This window comes from Podarcis pityusensis (genome assembly GCF_964106645.2).
Source record: "Podarcis pityusensis genome assembly, chromosome: 3".
NCBI lineage: Eukaryota > Metazoa > Chordata > Lepidosauria > Squamata > Lacertidae > Podarcis > Podarcis pityusensis.
This window is the reverse complement of record NC_138026.1, coordinates 114,752,616-114,767,135: the sequence shown is the minus strand read 5'-3', so window position 1 is coordinate 114,767,135 and position 14,520 is coordinate 114,752,616. Positions and strand designations below refer to the sequence as shown.

The window sequence follows — 14,520 nt, the reverse complement described above, 5'->3', positions numbered from 1 at the left end:
ATCAGTAGGCATAAGACCCATACCCTTAATCTATGTCTACAAGCACTCTTTAGTATTAGATAACAGGTACGACAGCTTGACCTACATTCAACTGTGCTGCACTGCAGCTGCATGCTACATGCTGCCATGCAATCAGTCCATGCAGAATGTAAGCACTCTATATATAGGTAAAGGTAAAGGGACCCCTGACCATTAGGTCCAGTCATGACTGACTCTGGGGTTGCAGCACTCATCTCGCTCTATAGGCCAAGGGAGCTGGCGTTTGTCCATAGACAGCTTCCGGGTCATGTGGTCAGCATGACTAAGCCGCTTCTGGCAAACCAGAGCAGCACACGGAAACAACGTTTACCTTCCCGCCGGAGTGGTACCTATTTATCTACTTGCACTTTGACGCACTTTCGAACTGCTAGGTTGGCAGGAGCAGGGACCGAGCAACAGGAGCTCACCCTGTTGCGGGGATTCGAACCACCGACCTTCTGACCAGCAAGTCCTAGGCTCTGTGGTTTAACCCACAGCGCCACCCACATCCACTCTATATGTAGAAATGAGCAAACCAGTGATATTTTAGGGAGCAGGCTAGCAAGTGGGGCCCATGACTTACATCATAGGAGCCTACACAACACAAAACACTGTTGCTGTCTGTAGGTTTTATTTGTTTTTTATCTTATATTTTGGAAATGTGCATCCAGTTTTTTTACCTTTAAATTTTTTGGGGGGCCCCCAAGAGAGTGGGGCCCTAAGCGATAGCTTGTTTAGCTTATACATAAATCTGGCACTGCCCCCTTCTCCCCAGCTTCTTCACCCTGCACAGCAATTCAGCTCAAAATCAACCAGCAATGCTGGTTTTTAAGCCAAACTGCTGTGCAATGTCAGGGGTGCGTGATCTTTTAGGGGGAGGTTAATCCAGCTGCAACCTCATCTCCCTGTTGAAACTGTCCTCCATCCAGTACAGGTAAAGGTAAAGGGACCCCTGACCATTAGGTCCAGTCGTGGATGACTCTGGGGTTGCGGCGCTCATCTCGCTGTATTGGCCGAGGGAGCCAGCGTACAGCTTCCGGGTCATGTGGCCAGCATGACTAAGCCGCTTCTGGCGAACCAGAGCTGCGCACGGAAACACCGTTTACCTTTCCGACGGAGTGGTACCTATTTATCTACTTGCACTTTGACGTGCTTTCGAACTGCTAGGTTGGCAGGAGCAGGGACCGAGCAACGGGAGCTCACCCCGTCGTGGGGATTTGAACCGCCGACCTTCTGATCGGCAAGTCCTAGGCTCTGTGGTTTAACCCACAGCGCCACCTGCGCCCCCCCTCCATCCAGTACTTACGCTTAAAAACAGTGTCTGTTGGAACAAATGGAAGCTTTTAAACACAGTGTCATTGCTGGGCAGGTACAAGGAAAGCCAAGGTGACAAGGCTGTAAACCAGATGGGGAGGGCCTCGTGGCTGCACTTGCCCCATAGCACCCCATCCCTGCTTTAGGTGTTGTCCGCATGGATGGAATAATTAAGGCACCTTTTAAATATATTGCTGTTTTATGGTGCTGCTGATTGGCAACTGGTTAAGTTTTGTGTGTGTCGATTTCAGGACTGTACTGTGTATTTTAAGTGTGTAAGCTGCTTTGGGCATTTTCTCTTAAACAATAGCAGCCTGCAACCTGGTCAAATAAGTTTATATATACAGTGGTACCTTGGGTTAAGTACTTAATTCGTTCCGGAGGTCCATTCTTAACCTGAAACTGTTCTTAACCTGAAGCACCACTTTAGCTAATGGGGCCTCCCGCTGCTGCTGCACGATTTCTGTTCTCATCATGAAGCAAAGTTCTTAACCCGAGGTACTATTTCTGGGTTAGCGGAGTCTGTAACCTGAAGTATATGTAACCTGAAGCGTATGTAACCCAAGGTACCACTGTATGTACACACACACACACACACACACAGTGTGTGTGTGTTTCAGTACCTTAATCTATCAGTTAAGTCTGCATATAAGGTAAAGAATATTTCTGAAGTACGAATCAGGCTTTGTTATAGTCCAAGACATGCATCCTATTAGGGCATTTTAAAGAGAAAGCCTCTTGAGGAGATTTAAGAGATTTAGGATCTCCAACACCCAAGGGCAACTATAAACACGTGCCATAGTGACATACACAAACACACATATGGTTGTTACTGAATCTGGGCACCTTTTCAGTTGCTTAGAATATTTTTTTCCAAGTAAGTCCAACTGTTACAGCCCAAGTAATATGCTTTTAGAATGACATGTGAAACGAAATAATATTGCCGCAGCCATTAAAAACACATTGCACTTAACATTGCCCGAAGAGGCGCCTGCTATCGGTTGAGCGTCAGCCTGATGGAATTTTTAACAACACGAACTCCGCTTGCTGGAATCGGGGAGGATGAATCTGGTAACTCTTTACTGGAAAGCCGCTGTGAAAGGAAAACGGAAATCAGATGTGTGAAGCTGAGATTCCAGGAGTTCAGGTACAAAAAGACACATCCGTGGACCCTGGCACTAATCCTGCGCTGCTGTGTCTTTCACCTTCCAATGCTCAGCTTTTATTCTTCTACTTAAGTAACATAGCTGAGTGTTGCGGTTTTTATATTTTATTATCAGGGTCTTTTAACCCTAATTTAACCCCATGAATTTAACCCCTAGTCTAGGAAGCAAAACTCCCGAGAGGCTGAAATTTGGGATTTGAACATGCACAGCACCAAAAGCAAATGTTTGGCACTAATTTTTAGGGGTAAAGAAAATACGTGGATGTCAAGTAAATACTTAAGGCCTTTAGGTCACAGGAACTATAGCTCCATTTCTGGTTCTTCTTTTAAAACTAAGGGGGCTCCATACAGTACCTGTGATCTTAATGTGCCAGAAGTTGGAACCAGCGTGGTGTCTCCCAGGCTGCGCTAAAGGGACCAGAAGAAGAACCTAGTCAGTATTTAAAGACAACGAACAGTGAATTACAGCCAGAAGCAGATAAGTCTGTAATGTTGTGCAATTACTATCCCCCCGCATGCAACTTCAAAATCTTGAAGCACAAAACAACGCATGCCCACTCCAAAGGAATAAGAGTGGACTTTGGATTAAATGGGCTTTAAGACTGCAGCCTCATAGCAACCATGAAGGATCTGGAGACACATCTTGTTTGCCAGCGGAGGCTACTCCCATCACGGTGAACGGGGCACAGTTTCGCCTTCACAGAGCTTGGTAGGGAGTTGTTGTTGTTGAGTCGTTTAGTCGTGTCCGACTCTTCGTGACCCCCTGGACCAGAGCACGCCAGGCACTCCTGTCTTCCACTGCCTCCCGCAGTTTGGTCAAACTCATGTTCGTAGCTTCAAGAACATTGACCAACAATCTCGTCCTCTGTCGTCCCCTTCTCCTTGTGCCCTCCATCTTTCCCAGCATCAGGGTCTTTTCCAGGGAGCCTTCTCTTCTCATGAAGTGGCCAAAGTATTGGAGCCTCAGCTTCAGGATCTGTCTTTCCAATGAACACTCGGGGCTGATTTCCTTCATAATGGAGAGGTTTGATCTTCTTGCAGTTCATGGGACTCTCAAGAGTCTCCTCCAGCACCAGAATTCAAAAGCATCAATTCTTCGGCGATCAGCCTTCTTTATGGTCCAGCTCTCACTTCCATACATCACTACTGGGAAAACCATAGCTTTAACTCTACGGACCTTTGTTGGCAAGTTGATGTCTCTGCCTTTTAAGATGCTGTCTAGGTTTGTCATTGCTTTTCTCCCAAGAGAAAACAGAAAGTGTTTCTCCCTATATCCATCCAGTGCTGCTCAGCTGACATTTGATCCAGTCCTTTCGGCTCTATAGCTACTACACAAAAGTGGAAAAGGTTGGAGGCTCCTTCAAGGCAGCAAACACAAGTCGTGTTAAAATCTGCTTCTGGAGCCCTTCGGGTAAGTTGTGTTACTTATGCTGTAAAAACCTGTTAACGGCCTCTGCGAAGTCTGAACGGAGTTGAGTATTCAGAAGTCAGGATCCTTCCCTCCCTACCCCTATGCATGCTTCCATCAGTATGAGGCTGCAACCCTAGGCATTGTTTCAACATCTGTCATGTAACATCAGGCCACTCTGACCAGGTACTTGCCGTTCCTACATCTTTCAGCCGTTTGAACCCGTCTTGCAAGGCAGGTGCGTGACCTCTTTTGTTCACGGAAATGTTTTTCACGCTTGCAGAAGCCACTCCATCCAGATGCTGCTGATGATTATGGGCAGTTGTGGGAGCCACATCTGGCTCGACAGCCTTGGAGATACTGTAGGTGCCTGGAGAAGGTGCAGCCATGTTATCTGCAACTGTGGAATCCGGCTCTGCAAAAAAGAAGAATCTTTTAAAGTTTTTAACTTATAGACTTCCAACAGAGAACTCTCGCCAATGCCTTCTTCTGCCACAGTGCAGTTATGGTTCGAATATATGTTTTTTAAACAACTGAATGTTTTAATTCTTTTTTTAAAAATGAATGTATTGTTTAAACTTTGTTTTGCAAACCACCCTTGGATCTTAATGGATGAAGGATAGTAGCGAAAACAATGTGGGAGGCTGCAGTTACGAGTTACTGGGCTCTGCAGCCACAGCAGGTGCTGTGATTCTCCAGAGGTTTGAGTTCACCGCTGGAGGCAAACTCCGCTGTCTCTTGAGACAGATGGGTGCCAAAAAGAATAGATGATTTTTCAGATTTTAGACACAGTACGTGGACCAACTACCGGAATGGACAAACCTTGAGAAGACATCAAAGGCTGAAGGACATTCAGTGGCTTCTCTCTGTTAGTATAGATGGTGGTATTTTGAGAGACAGCATTCCTGTGTAAAGCAGGAATAAGGGTAAGGATAATTCCCTGGGTAAGGAACATGTCTTGACATGTGTTAGGCTCTATAGGTCTGGCACAACGTCACCATAAAAACCACTTCTGTTCAAATAAACAGAGACAAAAGATTTTGCTGTAAGTCAGTTCAGTCAGTTAACATTAAGCAGATTTAAGAACGTAAGAAGCTGCTGCTGGATCAGGCCATAGGACCATCTAAAGCGGCACTCTGCTCTCACAATAGTCAAAGCGATGCCTCTGGGAAGCCTGCAACCAGGAACTGAATGCAACAGCGCTCTCCACACCTGAGATTGCAGGCAACTGGTATTCAAAGGCATCTTGCCTCTGACAGTGGAGGCAGATTTAAAAGGCAGCAAAGACCCGAGTCTTTACAGCGGTAGAATAATCCAACATGGCTCAAACACACAGAGCTGCAGAATCCCCAGAGCTTATCTGTGTGTCCGCCATGAACCAACCTGAATTCATAATGGAAACAAGACCCTGGGTGAGTGCCTGGAATCTTGCTACTGCTTGGCAGAAGATTGTGTGTAACAATAGGAAGAATTTGGCCTTGGGGAAATGAACTCAGAATTGATGGACCCAGCGCCGGGCATTATCAAATGCAGGAGCAGCTGCAGGAGTCTCATGCAACAATGGCCTCCCCATAGTCTTGTGGCACCTTAAACGTAAAGGGACCCCTGACACTTAGGTCCAGTCGCGGATGACTCTGGGGTGCGGCGCTCATCTCGCTTTATTGGCCGAGGGAGCCGGCGTACAGCTTCCGGGTCATGTGGCCAGAATGACTAATCCGCTTCTGGCAAACCAGAACAGCACACGGAAACGCCATTTACCTTCCCACCAGAGCAGTACCTATTTATCTACTTGCACTTTGACATGCTTTCAAACCGCTAGGTTGGCAGGAGCAGGGACCGAGCAACGGGAGCTCAACCCGTTGCGGGGATTCGAACTGCCGACCTTGTGATCGGCAAACCATAGGCTCTGTGGTTTAGACCACAGCGCCACCCTCGTCCTTAAAGATTAGCAAATATAGCACAAGCTCTCATGCACTCAAGTCCTCTTTGCCAGATGGAAGTGGCTGAGTATTCCTGGGTCTTAAGACAGCAGCGAGGCTTTGAAAATGGTACAAACATTGACATTTTTTAAAAAAGGTAAAAGACCCCTGGATGGTTAAGTCCAGTTAAAGGCGACTATGGGGTTGCTGTTGGCATGCAACCAAGGAAATGGGGGCAATTGGCAGGCCCCCAGCTGGCTCCAGCCCACCGGCCGGTGTGCCGGGCAAACTCCAGTCCTTGGTACAGCATGAATCTGTGACCTGAGCTTCATAAGCTAGGGCACACTACTCAGCAGAGTAAACGCTGCACAAACAGAAGTGGCAGGAGAAGCTGTGCGAGCATATTTACAAGCAGTTTATTCAGCGTACATCAGGACAAAAGGAAACATGTCTGATCTCCTTCGTGTCCAAAGCAAGACAGCTAAAGCAAAAGATATACAGTGGTACCTCGCAAGACGAATGCCTCGCAAGACGGAAAACTTGCAAAACGAAAGAGTTTTTGGTTTTTTGAGTTGCTTCGCAAGACGATTTTCCCTATGGGCTTGCTTCGCAAGACGGAAACGTCTTGCAAGTTTGTTTCCTTTTTCTTAAAACCGTTAATACAGTTGCGACTTGACTTCGAGGAGCAACTCATAGCACGCGGTGTGGTAGCCTTTTTTGAGGTTTTTGATTTTTGAAGCTTTTCCAAAACTTTTCCGACACCGTGCTTCGCAAGACGAAAAAACCCGCAAGACGAAAAAACTCGCGGAACGAATTAATTTTGTCTTGCGAGGCACCACTGCACACAAACGGAAGTTCCCAGCAAGCTGTGCTGGAGTGTAAACAGGCATGTGACACACAACAATCATGCCTGTTCCTTAAGGCGGAACGGAATATCCCAACAGTTGCAGCGCTCATCTCACTTCAGATTGAGCCGGCGTTTGTCCACAGACAGCTTTCCGGGTCACGCGGCCAGCAGGACTAAGCCGCTTCTGGAGCAACGGAACATTGACGCAGCAACACAGAATGTATTAAGACAATGCCCACCTTTCAGCTTCTTTTGAAGAACTGCTGCTGGGTTTTGCCACGCTGCTGAAAGGGGGAAGAGCCCTGGATTGTGTCCCAACGCCTACGTCCCTGTACCTGCCCAAGCAGCCGTCGTCCGCAGATGTGCTTCTCAACACAGGTCCACCAATGTTTTGGCTTATGTCTGGCATACTCTGTTGAGAAAAACCGGCTTAAGTTCGCAGACCTACAACTAAAGGGTTTGTTTTTTTAATAAAAATAAAACGGAAAGCCCAGAATTTGGGCTCACCTTTTTTCTCTTCTGCAAGACGTCTGCAGGCAAGTAATTGTGGAGCTGTTTCTTCCTCACGTGAGCAGCTTCGATCTTCATGCCTTCTTTCAACAGGCTGATATTATTCGCCTGCCGATAAACTTAAGGCAGAAGAAAGAAGGTCAAGCGGATCGAGGAAGCCTGCACAGCAAAGTGAGCTGCTGCTTATTCTGCTGCAGCGACAGCCTCCTCCATTCACAGCCCATGCAAGCTCTGCCCCACAGCGAAGTACCCTGTGGGGCTTACAGAACAGGTGCACAGATGAAGGCATGCCCTGGTAGTTTGGCTACCAAGCTGTTCTAATAACTCTTAAGGGGCACCACTGCCTTTTAAACCTGACAGCAGGAGCTGAGGGCTAAGGGAGAGAAGCAGCACAGACGGCTCTTTATTGGTAGGGTGGGGACTGTGACTGGTCACTAGGGTATATCAGAAGTCAAAATAAGAGAGGCCAGTGTGGCCCGGGAAACTGCAGAGGGTGGGGAAGAACTGTTCAGTTCTCCATTGAAGCACAGCTTGGGTAGCTACTAAGAATGTGAAGGCATCACACAGAATCCCAGCAAGTTCCAGAAGTAGCAGCACTGGAAGCCGGGAGTGAAAGCTTTAAGCTTAGCACGGTATATTTTGAGAACACACTGACCCTCCTGCCATCCTCGAGTATTCCAGTGCTTCCAAGAGCAGATCTGTCATGTTCAGTGTAAAGAGAACTGATTAGATGTTATTTAATGGGCTAAGGGGGAATACCCGCAATCAAGGAATAAAACCAGCAGGTTGCAGAGGCACAATAGTTAGGTGGCATTAAGGAATGAGCGAGTTTCCAGCACTAGATTAGCCAAGATAGAGCCCTCTGGCTTCCAGTTCCCATCAGCCCCAGCCAGTATTCCCTTTGATCTGGGACAACTGGTGTTGTAATAGTTACAGGTAGGTAGCCGTGTTGGTCTGCCGTAGTCGAAACAAAATAAAAAAAAAATCCTTCCAGTAGCACCTTAGAGACCAACTAAGTTTGTTATTGGTATGAGCTTTCGTGTGCATGCACACTTCTTCAGATACCACAACGTCTGGAGGGCACCATGTTGGCTACCTCTGCTCTAGGGCCTTTTCTTTCAAAAGGAGATGAAGAAACGAAGTTTTTCTGAGCACAGTGGATTATACTGTTATGTTGCACACAGAGTTGCTGGATGGTTAGCAAGCAATGCTTCTTTCTCATATTTCACAAGACTAAGCACATAACCTCATCAGAAGGCTTGTCGAGTTGAAAACACACACACACACACACACACACACACGGAAAGTGGGAGACTCCCAGCAGAACTTGATTCTTCAGTTAATATAGGCACTAATTTATACTGAAGTGAGGCAACCCTTTGGGAAACAGGCAAGCAACCTTATCCCGTTCAGAGGCAGGACTTTCACTAAGAAGAGAAGGGGTTTACCTGTGTCCGTGAACGACTGGATATCGTAGGTTAAGTCAACGCAGACACTCTCTGCATTCTCCGCTTTCTTAAAAATTATCCCCAGAAACCATACGGACACAAAGTCGCTCCTGAAGGGAAAGTTCCAGGACAGCATATGAACTGAAAGGACTGGTGAGATGTCAGCAAAGTTGCAGCAATGCAGGGATTGACAAGGAAAACCGGCATGATGCTTCAGTAATATTGAGGCAGGGTAGTCACACAGGAAAGGGCTGGGCCACGCTGCAAGGCTCTGAACCGCTATGGTTCTCTTGTTACCCTAATTCAGGAGAATCAGCTGGGAGATACTCAATTTGTCCTCCACCTACCAAGCAGTTCTGCAAAATGCATTTCCCAGGCAGTAGTTAACTGTCCCTCGCCTCCTTTCTGGCTCAGGAAAAGCCAGGCTGCAGGGAAGGAATAGCCGGTAATCGGGGATTTGCTGGCACCCACCTTCATATCGGCTAATCTTTCCCTGAAAAATTCCCTTCCAAGGACTCCTCAAGGGAATCTGTTCTTGCCATCACAACAAGAAGTTTACACCCCAATGCCGCCACATTTTCACGGGCTCAAGTAGTCAACGAAGCATCAACTCACTCTTTGAATTTTTCCTTACTCCCTGGGAAGGACTGTGGATTCACTTGGGCGATTGCAATACATTCATTCCGTTCCATGTTTCCAACAAGCACGCGGATTTTCGATTCTACCAGGCCGACCCTAAAAACGCAAACACGGAGAAAAATGCAAAATGAAGTTTCAGTTAACCGTTTTACTGAAGGCTGCCTGATTTACTTCTAACCACCAACTGAAGGGTGACACCACGTGGCCCAATGGGTGTACTGCAACAAACCAAAGTTTTAAGACAGGACCAGGAGGCGTGTATTTTTGGTTTACAGGCAATTCCAATTTACGCAGGGGTTACGTTCCAAGGCACCACATATTTAAGTGGCATCACATGTATCTGAAAAAGCCTGCAAGCACCCCACCCTGTCCCCTTTTGTAATGTTTTCGGACTGCTTCTGGGTTCAGTGTGAAGCGTGTGTGGCCGTGCCTGCATTGTTTTATTTATTTAAGCTGGCGTGCCCCAACTCTCATACTCAAGGCAACTTAGAAATAAAAAATCAAAGCATGTTCAAAGCAACCCCAATAATAAACCAAACAGCAGTGAGGTTTTTGCTTTGTTTGAAAGCACCATAAAGGCTGCAGGTCTGAGACCTCTGTGCATTTTACTCTGAGCTGAGCACTTGAATGCAAGTTATCGGCATGGTCATCAAATGTCCTGCCATTCCAGCGTAAGAAGCTCTCCCCCTCCACAAATCATATTATCATCACATTGAAAATCTAACGTCCAGAGTTTACAGAGGCTTACCATTCCAAATGGTGTTCTTCAGTTGAGGAACTGGCAGTCAACACAATGTAATGCCTGGAAACGTAAAGCAATGCTAATGTGATCTTTTTTCAACCATTTTAATAAAAGGCCTTTCAAAGTGCTAGACAACTTTCACGTCCTCGTCAGCCTTTCTCCCATTTCTTCTGTAAGGAGAAGCCTATCCCCACATATTTCCAATGGTTTACAGGTCAACATCTCTTCCCATTTCTGGCCTAGTTGCTTGGATCGATTTAATGCTTAAGAAGAGTTTAAAGCTTCTACCAAGGGGAAGCTCCGTAAGAAGAATGGCTGTGGGATTAAGGAGTTTCTTTTATTTCAGCAAAGTAAGATTGGTAATTAGGGCTGGGCATACATATCTCAGTTCTGGAATGACTTCATTGGCTCCCAGTCCGTTTGAGCACAATTTTAAGTGCCAGTTTATATCTTTGAAGGGCCCTAAGCAGCTTGGGGAACCAGGACGCGGGTGGCGCTGTGGGTTAAACCACAGAGCCTAGGACTTGCCGATCAGAAGGTCGGCGGTTGGGGTGAGCTCCCATTGCTCGGTCCCTGTTCCTGCCAGCCTAGCAGTTCGAAAGCACGTCAAAGTGCAAGTAGATAAATAGGTACCACTCCTGCGGGAAGGTAAATGGCATTTCCGTGTGCTGCTCTGGTTCGCCAGAAGCGGTCTAGTCATGCTGGCCACATGACCCGGAAGCTGTCTGTGGACAAACGCCGGCTCCATCGGCCAATAAAGCGAGATGAGCGCCGCAACCCCAGAGTCGGTCACGACTGGACCTAATGGTCAGGCATCCCTTTACCTTTAAGTGGCTTAGGACCTGGGTACCTAAAAGATCACATCCTCCAACATGAACCTGCTAGAGTACATATTAAGGCCTTCCTCTAAGGCAGGGGTCAGCAAAGTTTTTCAGCGGGGGGGGGGGGGTCCACTGTCCCTCAGACCTTGTGGGGGGCTGGACAAATTTTTCCCCCAAAATGAACGAATTCCTATGCCCCACAAATAACCCAAAGATGCATTTTAAATAAAAGGACACATTCTACTCATGTAAAAACACGCTGATTCCTGGACCATCCGCGAACTAGATTTAGAAGGCAATTGGGCCGGATCCGGCCCCTGGGCCTTAGTTTGCCTACCCATGCTCTAAGGCCCTCCACCATCAGAGGCAGGTGGGTGACTACCAGAAACAAGGAATCTTTGTTGTGGTTCCTTGCCTCTGCAACACCTTTCCCTAGGGAGGGCTGCCTAGCTTGTTCTTTTTTTCACAGAAGAATTTTTACCTGCTCTGCTGGGAAGTTATTGTTATTCTGATCTTACGTTGTTTTTAAACTTGTGTAAGCACTGCCAGCTACAACTGCTTCAATAGGGGCTTTGAAAGCCCGGGTACTCTCACATACTTGTACTTTTGAAAGAAGTTGGATGGCTCAAGCAGCTTTGACCAGTCTGATTTCCCTTGAAGAATCTCGTCTGTAACCACAAGACCTGTAGAGACACAAAACCGCAATGTGAGTGCTTTTGTTATAAACTTTTGCAGATCTTCTGAGTTGGGTAGCCTTGGAGTGCCTTCACAGAACTGGAACTGGGGGAGCACAAGTCAGGAAAGGGAACTCAAAGGCTACTTGGCTCAACTCACAGCACTGAGACTAAGGGGGGAAATTGCAAACCATAGAGACACCCAGATGACACCCAGCTCTACCTCTCTTTCAAATCAGAACCAGTGAAGGCGGTGAAGGTCCTGTGTGAGTGCCTGGAGGCAGTTGGAGGATGGATGGCGGCTAACAGATTGAGGTTGAATTCTGACAAGACAGAAGTACTGTTTTTGGGGGTGGGTGGGGTCTCCCTGGTTCTGAATGAGGTAACTGTGCCCCTGAAGGACCAGGTGCGCAGCCTGGGAGTCATTTTGGACTCACAGCTGTCCATGGAGGTGCAGGTCAATTCTGTGTCCAGGCCAGCTGTTTACCAGCTCCACCTGGTACGCAGGCTGAGACCCTACCTGCCTGCAGACTGTCTCGCCAGAGTGGTGCATGCTCTAGTTATCTCTCGCTTGGACTACTGCAATGCGCTCTATCTAACCTTTGAAGGTTAACCGGAAAGTGCAACTAATCCAGAATGCAGCAGCTAGACTGGTGACTGGGAGTGGCCACCGAGACCACATAACACCAGTCCTAAGAGATCTGCATTGGCTCCCAGTACGTTTCCGAGCACAATTCAAAGTGTTGGTGCTGAACTTTAAAGTCCTAAACGGCCCCGGTCCTGTATACCTGAAGGAGCGTCTCCACCCCCATTGTTCAGCCCGGACACTGAGATCCAGCGCAGAGGGCCTTCTGGTGGTTCCCTCATTGCGAGAAGTGAGGTTACAGAGAACCAGACAGAGGGCCTTCTCAGTAGTGGCACCCGCCCTGTGGAACGCCCTCCCATCAGATGTCAAGGAAATAAGCAGCTATCTCATCTTTAAAAGACATCTGAAGGCGGCCCTGTTTAGGGAAGTTTTTAATATTTAATGCTGTATTGTTTTTAACACTCAATTGGGAGCCACCCAGAGTGGCTGGGGAAACTCAGCCAGATGGGCGGGGTATAAATAATAAATTATTATTATTATATCAAGTCTTATGCAATCAAGAACCAGATACATCTCTTTTGGCCATCAGTATCCTCTTCCAGACAGTGCCCTTCCCACTTCCAACTTCTCCTTCTGTTTCCACTATCATAGAATCATAGCACTGGGAGGGTCCCGAGGGTCATCTAGTCCAACCCCCTGCAGTGCAAGAACCTCAGCAAAAGCATCCATGGCAGATGGCCACCCAACCTCTGCTTTAAAACCTCAAAGGAAGGAGAGTCCACCACCTCCCGAGGGAGTTTGACCCTCGTCAGCCTGCATCTATGGTCTCTGGGAGAACCACACACTGCTAGCTCAAAAGTGTTTATACCCCACCATTTGGGAATATATATCAAGGTGGCTTACCGTATTTGAATTCTTCTACCATTACCGCTCTGGTTGAAGTCGACACATTATACGTGGAGTTCTGTTGTGGATACGCTGGGGTGATGATGGGCATCAGGTGATACCTGTCTGATGGATTTACCTGTGGCAGGTGAAGGATTATAAGAACGTAAGAACCCTGCTGGGTCAGACCAAGGCCCCATCTAGTCCAGCATCTTGTTCTTACAATGGCTGAACAGAGGCCCATGCGAAGCCTCTAAGCAGGACACAAGGGCAACAGCGCTCTCCCCAGCCATGATCTCCAGCAACAGGCATTCAGAAGCATACCAGCGTTTTTTCACAGCCATAATGACTAGTAGTCACTGAAAGCCTAATCTCTGGTGTGTGTATCTGATTCCCTGTTATGCCATCAGAGTTAAACTATAGAATTTGCTAAAACTAGTTGCAGTTTATATTGTGTATTTTGGATTCTCACTTTGTATTTTTACGTTGTGAACCGCCCTGTGATCTTCGGATGAAGGTCGGTATACAGATTCAATGACTTAATTAGTTAGTTGATAACACAATACAGATGGCCTCCAACTCAACGTTTCATGTCTATTGGTTTATTATTCTTATTACTACTACAAACATTTATTATGTGCACTTCATCCTAAGGTCCCAGGGCAGGTCACAACAATGAAGACACATTAATATGAAAATACAGTATTACACAATGTTAAAAACGGTTTAAGCAACACAATGGAACTGCCTCATCTTCTCTTCTCCCCATGTGCCCCCCAAATTTATTTCAAGGTTCCCCCAACCCTCTGGAACAATTTTGGAGGTGTGTGGGGAAGTTCTGTTGTGCTGCTTAAAAACACTGTACTAGTGGAACTGTTTAGCTGGATACCCTATAAAAGGTACGCAGGTGTATAGTCTCAGAATTTATAACCAAGCGGGGCATATTATTCCTGAACTCTGCACTCGACTCCACTCTGCTCCCTGTTTCGTAGAGGCAAGGGAATGTCTCTCCCCCGACCCCAGCAACTGTGCCTCTGGGCGAAGCAGGTAATAATAATAATAATAATAATAATAATAATTATAATATATTTATATCCCACCCTCCCCACCCGAAGCCGGGCTCAGAGCAGCTAACAACGGTAAATACAGCATTCTAAAATCAATTCATTCTAAAATCAATTCAAAATCAAATTAATGGCAACCATTGGGCTAGAGTTCTGTGAGGATTACCAAAGGAGAGATTTATGTTGTCCCATAGAATGCAGTGCCTCTCAGTAAGGACACCTTTGTCAGGTGGCAGGCTTGTCAAAGCTGCTGCTGGTGTCCTGGAGAATCAAGAGGGCTCAGTATGGGTCAGTTCTCCTCCCCTCCCTGACTAAAAGAGCAGAAACACTCTCACAAGGCTGCTACAACTGACGCCGGGGGATACAGGATGGTTTTCAAGGCAAGGTGCTCTACGAACCCTGGGGTCCCAGGCCGGCAAGTTGAGGTTGCTCTCTTCGGGCTCTTTCAACAAGACTGGATTGGGCCATTCCCTGAAAAGA

General features: G+C 47.0%; 1 protein-coding gene and 1 long non-coding RNA gene across 7 annotated transcripts in view; one reads left to right on the top strand and one right to left on the bottom strand.

Annotated features, from left to right (window-relative positions):
• Window positions 1–14,520, bottom strand: part of PAPOLG (poly(A) polymerase gamma) — a 38,588-nt gene that overhangs the window by 2,221 nt on the left and 21,847 nt on the right. For 4 of the 6 annotated variants that reach the window (XM_081000977.1, XM_081000982.1, XM_081000981.1 and 1 more), the window contains exons 10-21: window positions 14,439–14,511; window positions 12,995–13,115; window positions 11,430–11,514; window positions 10,017–10,070; window positions 9,245–9,364; window positions 8,630–8,739; window positions 7,179–7,300; window positions 6,911–7,083; window positions 4,728–4,810; window positions 4,100–4,320; window positions 2,852–2,905; window positions 698–2,425 (exon numbers count right to left, since the gene is read on the bottom strand). In XM_081000977.1, the coding sequence (XP_080857103.1) occupies window positions 2,327–2,425; window positions 2,852–2,905; window positions 4,100–4,320; window positions 4,728–4,810; window positions 6,911–7,083; window positions 7,179–7,300; window positions 8,630–8,739; window positions 9,245–9,364; window positions 10,017–10,070; window positions 11,430–11,514; window positions 12,995–13,115; window positions 14,439–14,511 (1,315 nt within the window). In that variant the 3' untranslated portion in view covers window positions 698–2,326. Of the gene's footprint in view, window positions 1–697; window positions 2,426–2,851; window positions 2,906–4,099; window positions 4,321–4,727; window positions 4,811–6,910; window positions 7,084–7,178; window positions 7,301–8,629; window positions 8,740–9,244; window positions 9,365–10,016; window positions 10,071–11,429; window positions 11,515–12,994; window positions 13,116–14,438; window positions 14,512–14,520 lie in introns of those variants that run through there. The other 2 variants (XM_081000978.1, XM_081000980.1) reach the window with 2 other exon arrangements.
• The window catches only part of LOC308474747, an 87,451-nt gene that overhangs the window by 58,488 nt on the left and 14,443 nt on the right, over window positions 1–14,520 (top strand). The gene's annotated exons all lie outside the window — the stretch shown is intronic.